Source organism: Coregonus clupeaformis, chromosome 6 (genome assembly GCF_020615455.1).
Source record: "Coregonus clupeaformis isolate EN_2021a chromosome 6, ASM2061545v1, whole genome shotgun sequence".
Taxonomy (NCBI): domain Eukaryota; kingdom Metazoa; phylum Chordata; class Actinopteri; order Salmoniformes; family Salmonidae; genus Coregonus; species Coregonus clupeaformis.
The window spans coordinates 30,899,670-30,912,474 of record NC_059197.1 but is presented as its reverse complement, the minus strand read 5'-3'; the positions used below and the strand labels follow the sequence as shown (position 1 = coordinate 30,912,474).

The 12,805-nt window shown below is 47.4% G+C and overlaps 1 protein-coding gene across 2 annotated transcripts in view; it reads right to left on the bottom strand.

The window, feature by feature from the left end:
- Positions 1-12,805, bottom strand: part of dhx34 (DEAH (Asp-Glu-Ala-His) box polypeptide 34) — a 37,198-nt gene that overhangs the window by 9,614 nt on the left and 14,779 nt on the right. For both annotated transcript variants that reach the window (XM_041878182.2, XM_045220017.1), the window contains exons 5-14: positions 10,604-10,706; positions 10,185-10,402; positions 8,223-8,397; positions 7,393-7,586; positions 7,047-7,148; positions 2,222-2,497; positions 1,851-2,024; positions 1,513-1,722; positions 601-903; positions 142-327 (exon numbers count right to left, since the gene is read on the bottom strand). In XM_041878182.2, the coding sequence (XP_041734116.2) occupies positions 142-327; positions 601-903; positions 1,513-1,722; positions 1,851-2,024; positions 2,222-2,497; positions 7,047-7,148; positions 7,393-7,586; positions 8,223-8,397; positions 10,185-10,402; positions 10,604-10,706 (1,941 nt within the window). The remainder of the gene's footprint in view (positions 1-141; positions 328-600; positions 904-1,512; positions 1,723-1,850; positions 2,025-2,221; positions 2,498-7,046; positions 7,149-7,392; positions 7,587-8,222; positions 8,398-10,184; positions 10,403-10,603; positions 10,707-12,805) is intronic.

Genomic DNA, 12,805 nt, shown 5'->3' with positions numbered 1-12,805 from the left:
CATGTTGTTTTTGACTAATCTGGATGGTTAAATCAAAGCTAAAACTGTTATATGTGTTCTTGGGAGTGTGGAGTCAGTTGTCCCATAACCCTTCTATCCATCTTTACCGAGTTGGTAATATGATAATCTGGCTCTACTCACAGTGAGGCAGTTATAGGTGAAGTATTTGGTGACTCGGAGGCCTCCCTTGATGGGGTCAGGCTGTGCCTCCACCCCAGGGAAAAGAGGGTTTGGGGCGTGGGGCTCGGAGAGCTCCGTCTGGGGCTGGGGACCTACGTACAGGTTCTGTACCTGCAGGCCTGTCAGACGACGTAGACTGTAGCTCACCTGGAGAGAAGACAGACAGACAGACAGACGGACAGACAGACGGACACCTCAGTGGGATGTTCTCTTGATGTTATCTAGACAATAAACAAGATGGACGTGTGATGATTACGGATAGGAGCTTTTCCTGGTCAGGTCACATGGTAGGAAAAACAAAGTCCTAGTTTCTATGTTCCAACTAGGACCCACAGTTAAAAGATCACTGTTAAATCCAAAAGTACCATACTATAAAGTCCTCTACCTCAGTGTAAAGGGTGAGGTGTTGTGTGACTGTACCTCGGTGTACAGCAGGAAGCGGACCAGTCCTTCACTGAGTTTCTCCAGGTCTTTACGGGAGAGGCCAGGCACCCCCAGCCCCTCTCCTCCCCCAGCCTTGGACCTGCTCCCCGCTCCGGCCCCCAGGGTGCCCTGTCCCAGCTGGGCTAGCAGGAGGCGCTCCCAGTCAGCCCTGAGGCTGAGGGAGGAGGACAGAACCTTCAGAGCCCCTTCTCCTGTCAGCCCTACCTCCAACCAGCCGTCCACCACCAGCCTGGTACAGTCAGCGTTACTGTCCAAGGAATTAGCTACCAGCAACAGGGCCTGGGAGGGGACAGGAACAGACAGTGCAGTCAGGACACGTTATACAAGGAGAGGAACGTTGCATACATAAACAATACAAGCTGTGCTACTAAACCACCTGTGATGCTGATAACACTTCATTCTAAAGGTGGATCTTTGTCAGGCATCGAGCACAATAGCTGCAGAGACTGACACAGTACTGACCTGCAGGGCTGGGACTGACACAGTACTGACCTGCAGGGCTGGGACTCTGACACAGTACTGACCTGCAGGGCTGGGACTGACACTGTACTGACCTGCAGGGCTGGGACTGACCCAGTACTGACCTGCAGGGCTGGGACTGACCCAGTACTGACCTGCAGGGCTGGGACTGACCCAGTACTGACCTGCAGGGCTGGGACTCTGACACAGTACTGACCTGCAGGGCTGGGACTGACCCAGTACTGACCTGCAGGGCTGGGACTGACACAGTACTGACCTGCAGGGCTGGGACTCTGACACAGTACTGACCTGTAGGGCTGGGACTGACCCAGTACTGACCTGCAGGGCTGGGACTGACCCAGTACTGACCTGCAGGGCTGGGACTGACACAGTACTGACCTGTAGGGCTGGGACTGACACAGTACTGACCTGCAGGGCTGGGACTCTGACACAGTTGGATACATAAGGCTTGTTGGTCTCTAGTAGAGTAACGAAGGCTAGGAGCTGGTGTCTGCTGCTCTCCCCCTTATCAGGTCCCTCTCTGTTCCCCTCCTCGGGGACGTGCAGCACCTCTGGGTCGCTGGCAAACACACTGGTGGGGTGGATCACTACCCCCTGCTTGTTACGGGTGTGGAACACCTATAGGAGACAGGGCCATTATCATCACTCACACGCTCACACATACACTCCCGTTCACACACGCTCACACATACACTCCCGTTCACACACGCTCACACATACACTCCCGTTCACACACGCTCACACACCTGTTCTGAGTCCTTGCGGTTGGCGTTGTGTTCGTCTGGCAGTGCCAGCTGGGGGTAAAGGCCTCGACAAAGCAGCAGCTTCAGAAGGGCTTGTTGCCTTGACGACAGGTCCTGGCTGGCCGACGCCGCTTCCTGGAGCTCTGACACGTTGTGGCGAAGCTTGAACTTCACTTCCTGTAGGGGCGGGTTCAAGACAGATATTACAGATATGTTTTAATATCTATAAGTGGTATAAACATTTGTAAGGATTACAATTCATATGCATTTATAGACAATATCATTTAAGCATTTATCTTATTAATGAAGGTCATTTGACAGTGTAACCAACTGGTCTGTTGCCATGGCTCCGTCCACAGTGATGTCCTCCTCACCTGTATGTCCAGGTTGTGTCCCCCTGTCTGCTCCTTGTCCTTCCCGTCCCGTCCCGTCGTGCCCTGCTCTGTGTCCGACCCCGAATCCCCATCCCCGTCCTGGCCCTCCTCTAGTCTTAGGACCTTCCTCCTGCCGCCCTCTGCCAGGTCATGCTCTCTCTTCAGCTGGTGTAACTTCCTCCTCTCGGTCAACCTCTCCCTGCGCTTCCCGCGCTCGCCACCAGAGGGAGCCCTCTCCTCCAGCACCTCCAACAGACCATGGCTACGCAACAGCTCCTGTTACCACACACCAGGCAGGGAACACGTAAGGGGATAAACGCCGACTTTCTGTACATTACCTTGGAAATAATAGACGACGCAGCGGAACCGAGTTATTTTTTTCCCAAGGTAATGTACAGAACGGAGGCCCTTATCCTGCTTATACCACAGTTGCCAAAGAAAACAATATGAAAGCACACGTACCAGTAGAGATACTTATTTTCGTTGATATTTCCATTTCTATCAGCGAATTCATACTTTTTCATCTTCTGGTTGCTAGAGACGCGACCAAGTCGTTCGTTCGATTAGTTCGATATTTACATACGCGACCCAGTCCTTCGTTCTTTATATACCGTTGCCATGCAACATTCTTATCCCTTGCTTGTTGCCAGTTATACAACGGGTCGGTCTAAACCTGAATGCTGATTGGTTAAAACCGCATTCCAGCTGGTGTCTATTCCACAAGTTACCACCGGCTAAATCTATTATGTTAAAATGCCTATTTACTCTGTTCCATCTGACTGCCCAATCCACTGTCTCATCAGCCCAGACAGGCAAGTTATAAACTTGATCTCCACTATAAAGAGTATCTAGACATTATCTCACATTTCTTTTAGACTAACATTTAGTTTTCAGAGATTTGTATAAACCTTGCTGTCTGTCTCTCATTTGCAACATTGTTTCAATATTCAAATTCGATCTCCAGCTGTCCCATAGTAATGAACGTGTCGGGAGTCGGGACGAGACAGACAGGCAGGCAACGTTTCTCAGCCAGTCGAAATCATGAATCAGCTGGTATCATTTTTATGGATATATACAAAGAAATGTCAATTGAAAAAAGGTCAAACGAAATGAAGTGCAGCTAGTTTAAACTTTACAGCTGGAGATCGAATTTGAATATTGAAACAATGTTGCAAATGTCGTAGAGACAGACAGCAAGGTTTATATAAATATCCGCTGTTGAAAACTAAATGTTAGTTTAAAAGAAATGTGAGATAATGTCTAGATGCTTTTTATAGTGGCGATCAAGTTTATAAATTGCCTGGCTGGGCTGATGAGACAGTGGATTGTGCAGTTAGATGGAACAGAGTAAATAGGCATTTTAACTAGGGCTGTCAAATGATTAACATTTTTAATCAAATTAATCAGAATTTTCAGTGGATTAATCATGATTAATCACTATTTGCAATTACACCTGAATCCTAACCATTTTTTTTCTGAAATGCATACCAAAAGATAAATAACAGGACACAGATACATAATTTTCATATTATGTCTGTTTATTAACACAGCCAAATAATGGTGTTTTAAATCAAGCTGAAACATACTACACACCATAATATTTGTCTTTGGCTGTGGCTCTTGACGGTGGCTTATAGAATGAGTCTTGAGACGCCACTTGCAAAACATCAAGGAAACCTGAGTCTTCTACAATGCTAATGGGTCTACAATCCTTTGCAATCCATTTTGCTATTGTGTTGGTCAAATTATCTGAGGTTGATTTTGTTAATTGCCTGCAAACATTCAGCGTGGTCTGGCGCAAACCACTTGCTGAATCTGACGGCCCAGCAAACGCATGTTTGGCGTTGACATGGTACTTCAAGCTTGAACAGCTCCGGTGAAATTGAAACTCCTTCTTACAAATCTTGCAAATAACCTTGTACTTGTTAACTGTACCATCATCATTCTTTTTATATTTGAATCCGTCAATAGGCCCACTTTGCTCACCTTGCTCCATCTCGCCTCTAGCTCCCACCACTTTCCTGACCTGAATAATTTGTCACACTGCGCATGCGTGAAATGCGTTAAAAAAATTGACGCAATTAACAGCAAACAACTAATTAACGTCGTTAACGCGCTATTTTTGACAGCCCTAATTTTAACATAATAGATTTAGCCGGTGGTAACTTGTGGAATAGACACCAGCTGGAATGACTAACTGGCAAGTGTCTTCACTGACATTTTCAACCTGTCCCTGACTGAGTCTGTAATACCAACGTTTCAAGCAGACCACCATAGTCCCTGTGCCCAAGAACACTAAGGTAACTAAGGTAACCTGCCTAAATGACTACTGACCCGTAGCACTCACGTCTGTAGCCATGAAGTGCTTTGAAAGGCTGGTCATGGCTCACATCAACACCATTATCCCAGAAACCCTAGACCCACTCCAATTTGCATACCGCCCCAACAGATCCACAGATGATGCAATCTCTATTGCACTCCACACTGCCCTTTCCCACCTGGACAAGAGGAACACCTACATGAGAATGCTATTAATTGACTACAGCTCAGCGTTCAACACCATAGTGCCCTCAAAGCTCATCACTAAGCTAAGGATCCTGGGACTACACACCTCCCTCTGCAACTGGATCCTGGACTTCCTGACGGGCCGCCCCCAGGTGGTAAGGGTAGGTAACAACACATCTGCCACGCTGATCCTCAACACGGGGACCCCTCAGGGGTGCGTGCTCAGTCCCCTCCTGTACTCCCTGTTCACCCATGACTGCATGGCCAGGCACGACTCCAACACCATCATTAAGTTTGCCGACGACACAACAGTGGTAGGCCTGATCACCGACAACGATGAGACAGCCTATAGGGAGGAGGTCAGAGACCTGGCCGTGTAGTGCCAGGATAACAACCTCTCCCTCAACGTGAGCAAGACAAAGGAGATGATTGTGGACTACAGGGAAAAAAAGAGGACTGAGCACGCCCCCATTCTCATCGATGGGGCTGTAGTGGAACAGGTTGAGAGCTTCAAGTTCCTTGGTGTCCACATCACCAACAAACTATCATGGTCCAAACACACCAAGACAGTCATGAAGAGGGCACGACAAAGCCTATTCCCCCTCAGGAGACTGAAAAGATTTGGCATGGGTCCTCAGATCTTCAAAAAGTTATTCAGCTGCACCATCGAGAGCATCCTGACTGGTTGCATCACCGCCTGGTATGGCAACTACTCGGCCTCCGACCGCAAGGCACTACAGAGGGTAGTGCGTACGGCCCAGTACATCACTGGGGCCAAGCTTCCTGCCATCCAGGACCTCTATACCAGGCGGTGTCAGAGGAAGGCCCTCAAAATTGTCAAAGACTCCAGCCACCCTAGTCATAGACTGTTCTCTCTGCTACCGCACTGCAAGCGGTACCGGAGCGCCAAAAGGCTTCTCAACAGCTTCTACCCCCAAGCCATAAGACTCCTGAACAGCTAATCATGGCTACCCGGACTATTTGCACTGCCCCCCCCACCCCATCTTTTTACGCTGCTGCTACTCTGTTAATTATTTATGCATAGTCACTTTAACTCTACCCACATGTACATATTACCTCAACTAGCCGGTGCCCCCGCACATTGACTCTGCACCGGTACCCCCCTGTATATAGCCTCCCTACTGTTATTTTATTTTACTTCTGCTCTTTTTTGTTGTTGTTGTTATATTTTACTTTTTTACTAAGAAATAAATGCATTGTTGGTTAAGGGCTGTAAGCAACCATTTCACGGTAATGTCTGCACCTGTTGTATTCGGCGCATGTGGCAAATACATTTGGATTTGATTTGAATGCGGTTTTAAACAAATCAGCATTCAGGATTAGACCCACCCGTTGTATAAATTAATTTATATACACAAATTCGTACTTTCTCATCTTTTGGTTGCTAGAGACGCGACCCAGTCGTTTGTTCGATTAGTTCGATATTTATGTCGAACTACGGCTAACACAGTCACTACCTCTGCAGCCAGACATTCATTTGGATACATCCATAACAATGAGCTGATAATGCCCGAGCTAGAAAGGTTTTCCTTCTCGTCAGGATACTCGTCAACATGGCCTGTTAATTACGAGGAGATCGCATTGCATATTAAACACTAGAAGCTAGCTAAATAGTTTGTTGCTAGCAAACCTGCCAATATGACAACCCAAAAGAAAAAAAAGACCAGTTGCTGAAAACAGCTGGTAAAACTAGAAACATGTGGGAGGATTTGAAATCATAGCGCCACTTGCGTCATGACTGCAACAGTTCATCCCCTCACCACATTAGGTCATCATCAGATGCTCCCAAAAAAGATGTCTCCGCAAAAACAAATCAATGCTAGCTAACTGCATTTACAATGTACCCAATTTCAGTTTGTGTATCTGTTGGTTTCTGTAACTTTGTAGCAAGTATGGTCTGCATGTGTACGCACATATCAGAGGAGGCTGGTGGGAGGAGCTACAGGAGGACGGGCTCATTGTAATGGCTGAATAGAACAGAGTCAACATGTGGTTTCCTGCCTTGTTTGGATTTACTGCCACCTGCAGTTATGGAATGTTTACTCCCAGGTATAATTCATTGGCTGATCGCTCCTGATGACCTGGATGGAATTATGTGATCCTTCATGAACTACTACAAAACGTTCTCAATGGCAACGTAAAAAACGGGATATTTTCAAGTAGTGATCTCTAGCAATCTCTCTGCGACAGACAACTGATCTGACTCGAATGACCACAGAGAAGATGGGGGGGGGGAGAACATACAAAATAGACACACGTTTATGACATACTAATCTCAGGTGTGGTGCGTCTGTCCTACCTTGAACTGTCTTCGTAGGTTGACCATCTCATAAAGTCTCTGTTCCTCCAGTCCTCTCCTCCGGCACCACTTCCTGCTGGCACCGCCCCGCTCTCCCTTCACCTGGAGGAGACACATAAAACATTACCACCCGGACACCTGCAGTACATACTCCACCATTTTATTCAGTTTGGACGGCTGGAATGTCTAGGCAACAGGGTCTATGGAGACTAATATGCTACACATTATGTCAATCACTCTAAATGGAATATTTAGTGATCTTAAATTCTCCATTACAATATGTAAGTAAGGTAAGTGGCTTTGCACAGAGGGTGACTAAATATTTTCTGTGTCCTGATTGGCTGACCTGCACCCAGGCGTTGAAGGTGTTGAGCAGGGTGAAGGGGTCTCCCTGGTTGGAGTGCAGGGGCTGGCGTGCTGTGGCACAGTCGGGGTTGTGTTGGGCCGAGCGGAGAAATGGGGACTGGACACTGAGGGCAGCAGCCACCGTCAGCACCGGCTCCACCAAGTTAAACACTGATCCCAGCACCAGCATCTTACCTGGACACACAGAGGTCAGAGGTTAAGGGTCAGGACCGGCTCCACCAAGTTAAACACTGACGCCAGCATCTTACCTGGACACACACATGCCAGACCTGGGTTCAAATACTATTTCAAATATCTCAATTACTTTCACATACATTGGAAGTAAGTATTCAGATATTTTGTATTTAAAAGACGAGTAGTTGAATATTGGAACGTATCTGGAAATACACTGACTCAAATACACTGACTCAAATACACTCCCATACATTTAACCCAGGTATTTGAAATAAGTATTAGAAAATATTTTCATATAGTAGGTTATTTATAGGAAATTATTTGAAAATACTTTCAAATACTTCCAATAGCATTAGATGATTCGGGCCACATTATTTGAAAATACTTTAAATACACAGAAAATAAGTATTTAAATAACAAATGTATTTGAACCCAGATCTGACATGCACACACACACACAGATTTATGGGTTAGGGCTCCTGGTTTATAAATAGAATATAACTAGGGCCTGGAGGTTTTCTCTGCTCAGGTCATGTGGTCAGGAAAACCTCATGGCCCTATTCAGGGGGCACAGTACAGGATGGCAGCAGTCACAACAGTTCAACAGTGACATCTCTGTATTTCAGAGGGACGTACCTATGACCACGTCAACAGGTAGCTGTGCCAGCAGGCTGCCTATAGAGGTGAGTTCTCCTCTAGCGTCTAGCGCCCCCTGTTCCCTGAGGTAGGTTACTGCAGTCTGGATACTGGCCGCAGGAGGAGGGTCGATGAACACAAAGGACCGTGGGTCTCCCAGACTCATACTCTTCATCTGTGAGGACAGAGAACAGTAGCAGTACAGCAGGATAAAAGGTACATAATCTTTTGGCATGCAGAAGTAACTATAGGGAACAGAAAACCAGAAAAGTTTAGAGGGATTTCAGTCGTTCAGTACCTATAGTACGAGGGAGTCCAGAGCCACCCTGTGTATCTCTGGGACGGGGTAAGGTGCGAAGGGTTAGGGGTTATAATACCTGTAGTACGAGGGAGTCCAGAGACACCCTGTGTATCTCTGGGACGGGGTAAGGTGCGAAGGGTTAGGGGTTATAATACCTGTAGTACGAGGGAGTCCAGAGCCACCCTGTGTATCTCTGGGACGGGGTAAGGTGCGAAGGGTTAGGGGTTATAATACCTGTAGTACGAGGGAGTCCAGAGCCACCCTGTGTATCTCTGGGACGGGGTAAGGTGCGAAGGGTTAGGGGTTATAATACCTGTAGTACGAGGGAGTCCAGAGCCACCCTGTGTATCTCTGGGACGGGGTAAGGTGCGAAGGGTTAGGGGGTTATAATACCTGTAGTACGAGGAGTCCAGGGCCACCCTGTGTATCTCTGGGACGGGGTAAGGTGCGAAGGGTTAGGGGTTATAATACCTGTAGTACGAGGGAGTCCAGGGCCACCCTGTGTATCTCTGGGACGGGGTAAGGTGCGAAGGGTTAGGGGGTTATAATACCTGTAGTACGAGGGAGTCCAGAGCCACCCTGTGTATCTCTGGGACGGGGTAAGGTGCGAAGGGTTAGGGGTTATAATACCTGTAGTACGAGGGAGTCCAGAGCCACCCTGTGTATCTCTGGGACGGGGGTAAGGTGCGAAGGGTTAGGGGTTATAATACCTGTAGTACGAGGGAGTCCAGGGCCACCCTGTGTATCTCTGGGACGGGGTAAGGTGCGAAGGGTTAGGGGTTATAATACCTGTAGTACGAGGGAGTCCAGGGCCACCCTGTGTATCTCTGGGACGGGGTAAGGTGCGAAGGGTTAGGGGTTATAATACCTGTAGTACGAGGGAGTCCAGAGCCACCCTGTGTATCTCTGGGACGGGGTAAGGTGCGAAGGGTTAGGGGTTATAATACCTGTAGTACGAGGGAGTCCAGAGCCACCCTGTGTATCTCTGGGACGGGGTAAGGTGCGAAGGGTTAGGGGTTATAATACCTGTAGTACGAGGGAGTCCAGAGCCACCCTGTGTATCTCTGGGACGGGGTAAGGTGCGAAGGGTTAGGGGTTATAATACCTGTAGTACGAGGGAGTCCAGGGCCACCCTGTGTATCTCTGGGACGGGGTAAGGTGCGAAGGGTTAGGGGTTATAATACCTGTAGTACGAGGGAGTCCAGAGCCACCCTGTGTATCTCTGGGACGGGGTAAGGTGCGAAGGGTTAGGGGTTATAATACCTGTAGTACGAGGGGAGTCCAGAGCCACCCTGTGTATCTCTGGGACGGGGTAAGGTGCGAAGGGTTAGGGGTTATAATACCTGTAGTACGAGGGAGTCCAGAGCCACCCTGTGTATCTCTGGGACGGGGTAAGGTGCGAAGGGTTAGGGGTTATAATACCTGTAGTACGAGGGAGTCCAGAGCCACCCTGTGTATCTCTGGGACGGGGTAAGGTGCGAAGGGTTAGGGGTTATAATACCTGTAGTACGAGGGGAGTCCAGAGCCACCCTGTGTATCTCTGGGACGGGGTAAGGTGCGAAGGGTTAGGGGTTATAATACCTGTAGTACGAGGGAGTCCAGAGCCACCCCTGTGTATCTCTGGGACGGGGTAAGGTGCGAAGGGTTAGGGGTTATAATACCTGTAGTACGAGGGAGTCCAGGGCCACCCTGTGTATCTCTGGGACGGGGTAAGGTGCGAAGGCCTCATAGTCAGATTCAGAGTAGAGCCGGTAACACACCCCCGGACCTGTCCTGCCGGCTCGGCCTTTCCTCTGCTCTGAACTGGCTCGACTGATCCAGAACTCCTGCAGACGCTGCATCTTAGCCTTCGGGTCAAAACTCATCTCCTTCACCTTGCCTGGAGGACACATACAGACGTAACACATTGTTATTGTTCTATTTGATTCAGTGAAAGTAGCACACAGCAACACGGTTCTGTTCATGGACCGAATAGGTGAGATCTTCAAATAAGCTTTTGTCTGGTTTTCCCAGATTGACAGAATGATTAAATTTACCTGGCTCCTCCCAGTAGTTCCAGTTAGTGCTTTGGTTCCCTTACCTGAGTCGACTACGAAGCGCACCCCGTCGATGGTGACTGATGTCTCTGCTACGTTGGTAGAGATGATACACTTCCTCACTCCTGGAGGAGAGATGTCAAACACCTACAGACAGAACATAAGATACACAGTTAATAAGAGGTGATGTATGTTCCATGTTTTAGATCAGCCCCAATGCAATGGTAACATTCTGATAAAAGCCTTATTGTAAGCCATCCAGCATGGATGTCCACCTGCCCATAGACCTGCCCATAGACTGTCCCAGATTCATACATATGGGTCTGTGAACTGTGAATTGAGCTCAGTGTGTCAGGGTGCTGTTACTGTACCTTATCCTGCTGTTACTGTACCTTATCCTACTATTGCTGTACCTTATCCTGTAGTGCTGTTGCTGTACCTTATCCCACTGTCGCTGTACCTTATCCTGATGTGCTGTTGCTGTACCTTATCCTGCTGTAGCTGTACCTTATCCTGCTGTACTGTTACTGTGCCTTATCCTGCTGTTGCTGTTACTGTACCTTATCCCGCTGTACTGTTACTGTACCTTGTCCTACTGTTGCTGTACCTTATCCTGATGTGCTGTTGCTGTACCTTGTCCTGCTGTTACTGTACCTTGTCCCGCTGTACTGTTACTGTACCTTATCCTGCTGTTGATGTACCTTACCCTGCTGTTCCTGTTCCTTATCCTGCTGTACTGTTACTGTACCTTATCCTGCTGTTCCTGTACCATATCCTGCTGTACTGTTACTGTACCTTATCCTGCTGTACTGTTACTGTGCCTTATCCTGCTGTACTGTTACTGTGCCTTATCCTTCTGTGCTGTTGTTGTACCTTATCCTGCTGTACTGTTACTGTACCTTATCCTGCTGTAGTTACTGTACCTTATCCTGCTGTACTGTTACTGTACTTTATCCTGCTGTACTGTTCCTGTCCATTATCCTTCTGTACTGTTGTTGTACCTTATCCTGCTGTACTGTTACTGTGCCTTATCCTTCTGTACTGTTGTTGTACCTTATCCTGCTGTACTGTTACTGTACCTTATCCTGCTGTAGTTACTGTACCTTATCCTGCTGTACTGTTACTGTACTTTATCCTGCTGTACTGTTCCTGTCCATTATCCTGCTGTACTGTTACATTACCTTATCCTGCTGTACTGTTACTGTACCTTATCCTGCTGTACGGGTACAGTGCCTTATCCTGCTGTACTGTTACAGTGCCTTATCCTGCTGTACTGTTACTGTACCTTATCCTGCTGTACTGTTACTGTACCTTATCCTGCTGTACTGTTACTGTGCCTTATCCTGCTGTACTGTTACAGTGCCTTATCCTGCTGTACTGTTACAGTGCCTTATCCTACTGTACTGTTACTGTACCTTATCCTGCTGTACTGTTACCTTATCCTCCTGTACTGTTACTGTACCTTATCCTGCTGTACTGTTACTGTACCTTATCCTGCTGTACTTTTACTGTACCTTATCCTGCTGTACTGTTACAGTGCCTTATCCTACTGTGCTGTTACTGTCCATTATCCTGCTATACTGTTACTGTCCATTATCCTGCTATACTGTTACTGTACCTTATCCTGCTGTAATGTCACTGGACCTTATCCTGCTGTACTGTTACTAAACCTTATCCCGCTGTACTGTTACTGTACATTATCCTGCTGTACTGTTACTGTACCTTATCCTACTGTTGCCATTCACATATCATGCTGTAATGTTACTGTACCTTATCCCACTCTACTGTTATCGTACCTTATCCTGCTGCACATTACTATACCTTATCCTACTGTTACTGAACCTTATCCTGCTGTACTGTTACCGTACCATATTCTACTGTTACCGTACCATATCCTACTTCACTGTTACTGTATCTTATCCTGCTGTACTGTTACTGTACCTTATCCTACTAAACTGTTACTGTTCCTTATCCTGCTGTAATGTTACAGTGCCTTATCCTGCTGTACTGTTACTGTACCTTATCCTGCTGTGCTGTTACTGTGCCTTAACATTCTGTGCTGGTACTGTACCTTATCCTGCTGTACTGTTACTGTAGCTTATCCTGCTGTACGGTTACTGTACCTTATTCTGCTGTACTGTTACTATACCTTATCCTGATGTGCTGTTACTGTGCCTTATCCTTCTGTACTGTTACTGTACCTTACCCTGCTGTACTGTTACTGTCTCTTATCCTGCTATACTGTT